We start from the raw sequence: 5,000 nt of genomic DNA, 5'->3' as shown, positions 1-5,000 counted from the left end.
GGGCGGGGCCCGCGCCCCTCGCTCCCCTCTCCCTGCCCACGGGCTCGCGCCTCGGCGGCCGCCGGCCACTGCCGGGCCGCCTTCGCGCTCTCTCTTTCTCTCTCTTCTTCCCCGGCGCGCTCAGCGTGCTGCGGCTTAAGGCCGCCAGAAGAAAAAAAAAAAAAAAATAAAGGGCCGGGAGGGCGCCCCCACTTCGCCCGCAACCCGGCCCCCGGGCGGCAGACCTCCGCGGAACCCAGCCCTCCGGCAGCCAGGTCGGCGGGGCAGGCCCGACCGCACGGGCCGCCCGGCCGCCGTGGCTCTGGTGCCGGCCGGAGAGGAGGAAGGGGCGAGGCGCCGCCGCCTCGCCCGCCAACGGCCATCGTGCGTCTCTCTCCGGGGCTCCGGGCAACTCTGTCGGGTTCTCGCTCTGCCGGCGCGGCCGCCGGCCACACCCTGGCCGGCTGGCGCCGCCGCCTTCGGCCCGCTGGGCGGGTCCCCGGCTTAGGGCCGAGGAAGGGGGGACGAACAAAAGAGGCGAGGCGCGCCCAGGGAAGCGCCGCCTCGCCCGACAACGGGCAGTCCCGTCACCGAGCCCCTCCGGCAACCGACCGGGCCCAGGCAAGGCCGCACGCCCACCGCCAGTCCCCGGCACGCCGCCGGCACCGCTGCCGCCGTCAGCCGAGGACAGGGCGCCGCCACCCAGGCCCGGACCATCTTCGGGGCTCTCGGGAGGCGGCCGGGCAAAAGAAGCCCACGCGGGCTCCACCCTTCCAGCCCCGGCCGCCAACTGCCCGCAACAATGCCCGCCGCCACCGCACGACGGGCGCCGGCTTAGGGCCGGCGCATGGGAAGGACGAGACGACGCCGCCTCGCCGCCCTCGCACACCACCGCCTTCGCCCGGGGCCCTCGGGGAGCCGGCAGCCGCCACCGGCTCGGGCTGGACGCTGCTGGGCCCCCGCGGGCCCCCCTCGGCCGTCCCAGTCCCGCAACTCCCTTGGCTGCGCTTTCGCGCTCGGCTCTCGTCTTCCTTTCCCGTCATCGGACCCGCCCCAGGAAGCCGGCCGAGTGCCCCGCGGCTTTCTCGCCGGCCTTCCTGCCGCTCGTGGGGTTGGCCGGCCCGTGGCACGCGCCGAAGGCCGCGCTCGGCAGCAGACGCGGAAGAAAAGGGGCCCTCGGAACCCGCGCTGCTAGACAACCCCTGCCCATAGTACGGACAGACGCGTCCTGGCCCGGCCGGGTCGCCAAAGCGGCTCGAGGCTCCTCAGCGGGGAGGCGCGCGAGAGCAGGCCGCCTCTCAGCTCGACCTAACTGGAGGCGGCGCCCGACAGCGACCCCTTGGCCGACTTCCGGGGCCGGCCGCGACAACACGTCTACCCCGAAAATGCCGCCAGGCGCCTAAGTCCCGCCGGAGCCGGGTAGACCTGGTGGCCCGGAGCCGGGACGCCGGCGGGGCGCAGGCCGGCGGCCGCGGCCGCGGCGGCCGGATCGGCCGGTCCCGGAACCGGGTAGACCTGATGCTCGCCAGCCCCGGAACCGGGTAGACCTGATGCTCGCCAGCATCCGGCGGGGCACGAGGCCGCTCGGCCCCGCTCGAGTGGGGAAACGGGTCGACCCCAAAAACCGGGACAACAGGTCTACCCGCCGAGCACGGACAACAGGTCTACCCGCCGGGCTCGGACACCAGGTCTACCCGCCGGGCTCGGACAAAAGGTCTACCCGCCGGGTCCCGACAAAAGGTCTACCCGCCGGGCTCGGACACCAGGTCTACCCGCCCGACTCGGACACCAGGTCTACCCGCCCAGCATGGACAACAGGTCTACCCGCCGGGCTCGGGCACCAGGTCTACCCGCCCGGCTCGGACACCAGGTCTACCCGCCGAGCTCGGACAACAGGTCTTCCCGCCGGGCTCGGACACCAGGTCTACCCGCCGGGCTCGGACAAAAGGTCTACCCGCCCGGTTCGGACACCAGGTCTACCCGCCGGGCTCGGACACCAGGTCTACCCGCCCAGCATGGACACCAGGTCTACCCGCCGGGCTCGGACACCAGGTCTACCCGCCCGACTCGGACACCAGGTCTACCCGCCGGGCACGGACAACAGGTCTACCCGCCGGGCTCGGACAAAAGGTCTACCCGCCGGGCTCGGACAAAAGGTCTACCCGCCCGACTCGGACACCAGGTCTACCCGCCCAGCATGGACAACAGGTCTACCCGCCGGGCTCGGACACCAGGTCTACCCGCCCGGCTCGGACAACAGGTCTACCCGCCGAGCTCGGACAAAAGGTCTACCCGCCCAGCTCGGACAACAGGTCTACCCGCCGGGCTCGGACAAAAGGTCTACCCGCCGGGCTCGGACACCAGGTCTACCCGCCCGGCTCGGACACCAGGTCTACCCGCCGAGCTCGGACAACAGGTCTTCCCGCCGGGCTCGGACACCAGGTCTACCCGCCGGGCTCGGACAAAAGGTCTACCCGCCCGGTTCGGACACCAGGTCTACCCGCCGGGCTCGGACAAAAGGTCTACCCGCCCGGTTCGGACACCAGGTCTACCCGCCGGGCTCGGACACCAGGTCTACCCGCCCAGCATGGACACCAGGTCTACCCGCCGGGCTCGGACACCAGGTCTACCCGCCCGACTCGGACACCAGCTCTACCCGCCGGGCACGGACAACAGGTCTACCCGCCGGGCTCGGACAAAAGGTCTACCCGCCCGACTCGGACACCAGGTCTACCCGCCCGGCTCGGACAACAGGTCTACCCGCCGAGCTCGGACAAAAGGTCTACCCGCCCAGCTCGGACAACAGGTCTACCCGCCGGGCTCGGACAAAAGGTCTACCCGCCGGGCTCGGACACCAGGTCTACCCGCCGGGCTCGGACACCAGGTCTACCCGCCGGGCTCGGACAAAAGGTCTACCCGCCCAGCTCGGACACCAGGTCTACCAGCCCGACTCGGACACCAGGTCTACCCGCCGGGCACGGACAACAGGTCTACCCGCCGGGCTCGGACAAAAGGTCTACCCGCCGGAGTCGGACACCACGTCTACCCGTCGGGCTCGGAACGCAACTCTACCCGCCGGCACCCCCGCCGCCGAGCCCAGTCGGCCGCCGCCCTGCCACCTTAAGAGAGTCCCAGCTACTCCCCCTTTTTACCCACGCCGCAGACAACGCCCTTTCTTTCCCACTCGGAGCCCCGGGCAGAAACGGTGGCGCCTCGGCGTCCGCCGAGGGCCTCGGCTAAGCGCTTGGAACCCGCTCGAGCCGCCCGACTCGGAGAGCGCGTCGAGCCGACGAGCCCGGAAAACAGGTCTACCCGCTGCCCCGGGACACCGGCTCTACCCGCCGGCTTCGGACGAGGGCTCTACCCGCTGGGCACGGACGGCGACTCTACCCGCTGCGCACCTCTGCGGCCGAGCCGAGGCGGCGGCAGCCCTGCCACCCAGGCAGAGGCCCAGTTACTCCCCCCGTTTCCCCGCCCCGCAGAGAACGTCTCTTCTTTCACCCTCGGGGCAGGGGAAAGGCTGCTACGCTCGGAGCGCCGGGCAGAAACCGCAGCGCTAAGCCCCGAGACCGGCTCTAGCCGCTAGGCTCGGACACCGGCTCTTCCCGGCGGCGCCGAGGCGGCCGAGCCCGGTCGGCCGCAGCCGCGCCGCCTAAAGAGAATCCCAGTTACTCCCCCCGCTTCCCCGCCCCGCAGAGAGCGTCTCTTCTTTCACCCTCGGGGCAGGGGAAAGGCTGCTACGCTCGGAGCGCCGGCCAGAAACCGCAGCGCTAAGCCCCGAGACCGGCTCTAGCCGCTAGGCTCGGACACCGGCTCTTCCCGGCGGCGCCGAGGCGGCCGAGCCCGGTCGGCCGCAGCCGCGCCGCCTAAAGAGAGTCCCAGTTACTCCCCCCGCTTCCCCGCCCCGCAGAGAACGTCTCTTCTTTCACCCTCGGGGCAGGGGAAAGCCTTTACGCCGGAGAGCAAGTCTGCCGCAAAGGGCCACGGGAGATGGAGTCTCCGCAACAAGACCCCCGAGAGAGTACTCGACGGAGCATGCCCGCTGGAAGGACTCGCAAAGAACTGTGGGAAATCCGGGAGGTCAGGGCGGGGTCGGAAGGGCACGCCGGCGCGCCAATCGACGGATTTAGCGGCTGCACGCCGTCCGCTCGATCCGCGAATTCGGTGCCACGCTCCGAGCACCGGCCGCAAACAGGTCTACCCGCCGCCGGGCCGGGCCGGGCGGCGGCGCTCCGGCTCCAAGTCCGCTCGCCGGCGGGAACAGGTCTACCCGCCACCGGGCCGAGCCGGGCGGCGGCGCCCCGGTTCCAAGTCCGCTCGCCGACGGGAACAGGTCTACCCACCACCGGGCCGGACGGCGGCGCCCCGGCTCCAAGTCCGCTCGCCGGCGGGAACAGGTCTACCCGCCACCGGGCCGAGCCGGGCGGCGGCGCTCCGGCTCCAAGTCCGCTCGTCGGCGGGAACAGGTCTACCCGCCACCGGGCCGGGCCGGGCGGCGGCGCCGCGGCTCCAAGTCCGCTCGCCGACGCGAACAGGTCTACCCGCTTCCGGGCCGAGCCGGGCGGCGGCGCTCCGGCTCCAAGTCCGCTCGCCGACGGGAACAGGTCTACCCGCTTCCGGGCCGAGCCGGGCGGCGGCGCCCCGGCTCCAAGTCCGCTCGCCGACGCGAACAGGTCTACCCGCTTCCGGGCCGAGCCGGGCGGCGGCGCTCCGGCTCCAAGTGCGCTCGCCGACGGGAACAGGTCTACCCACCACCGGGCCGGGTGGCGGCGCTCCGGCTCCAAGTCCGCTCGCCGGCGGGAACAGGTCTACCCGCCACCGGGCCGAGCCGGGCGGCGGCGCCCCGGCTTAAAGTCCGCTCGCCGACGGGAACAGGTCTACCTGCCACCGGACCAGGCCGGCGGCGCCCCGGCTCCAAGTCCGCTCGACGGCGGGAACAGGTCTACCCGCCACCGGGCCGGGCCGGGCGGCGGCGCCCCGGCTCCAAGTCCGCTCGCCGACGGGAACAGGTCTACCCGCTT

The 5,000-nt window shown here is 72.6% G+C and overlaps 2 protein-coding genes across 6 annotated transcripts in view; both read left to right on the top strand.

The window, feature by feature from the left end:
- The window catches only part of LOC127465277 (collagen alpha-1(I) chain-like), a 5,593-nt gene extending 4,402 nt beyond the window's left edge, over positions 1–1,191 (top strand). The window contains exon 5 of the mRNA XM_051775751.1: positions 1–1,191. This exon is cut by the window's left edge and continues 768 nt beyond it. Coding sequence (XP_051631711.1) covers positions 1–1,191 — 1,191 coding nt within the window.
- A 747-nt stretch (positions 1,192–1,938) lies between these two features.
- Positions 1,939–4,654, top strand: LOC127465279 (serine/arginine repetitive matrix protein 1-like). 5 transcript variants are annotated; one of them, XM_051775759.1, is made up of 5 exons: positions 1,969–2,109; positions 2,240–2,265; positions 2,708–2,733; positions 2,786–4,243; positions 4,377–4,654. In XM_051775759.1, the coding sequence occupies exons 1-4, from the start codon at positions 1,995–1,997 to the stop codon at positions 3,537–3,539; spliced, it is 921 nt and encodes a 306-aa protein (XP_051631719.1). In that variant the 5' UTR covers positions 1,969–1,994; the 3' UTR covers positions 3,540–4,243; positions 4,377–4,654. The 5 variants fall into 5 exon arrangements, with proteins under 5 accessions (XP_051631716.1, XP_051631718.1, XP_051631717.1 ...); XM_051775756.1 differs by lacking the exons at positions 2,240–2,265; positions 2,708–2,733 and adding an exon at positions 2,604–2,655 and having other exon boundaries at positions 1,939–2,213; positions 2,734–4,243; XM_051775758.1 differs by lacking the exons at positions 2,240–2,265; positions 2,708–2,733 and having other exon boundaries at positions 1,967–2,239.
- The last annotated feature ends 346 nt before the right edge of the window (positions 4,655–5,000 follow it).

This window comes from Manacus candei, unplaced genomic scaffold (assembly GCF_025592945.1).
Source record: "Manacus candei isolate 608988 ecotype Guabito, Panama unplaced genomic scaffold, ASM2559294v1 h1tg000354c, whole genome shotgun sequence".
In the NCBI taxonomy this organism is placed as follows: domain Eukaryota; kingdom Metazoa; phylum Chordata; class Aves; order Passeriformes; family Pipridae; genus Manacus; species Manacus candei.
This window is presented reverse-complemented; position numbering and strand designations above follow the sequence as displayed.

Bases quoted from the DNA above. Each gene is read 5' to 3' on its own strand.
- LOC127465279 (XM_051775756.1), top strand. From the start codon at position 1,995: ATGGACACCAGGTCTACCCGCCGGGCTCGGACACCAGGTCTACCCGCC. The intron at 2,214-2,603 runs GTCTACCCGCCC...CTCGGACACCAG, and splicing joins CCGCCGGGCTCGGACACCAG to GTCTACCCGCCCGACTCGGA. The intron at 2,656-2,733 runs GTCTACCCGCCG...CTCGGACAACAG, and splicing joins CCGCCGGGCACGGACAACAG to GTCTACCCGCCGAGCTCGGA.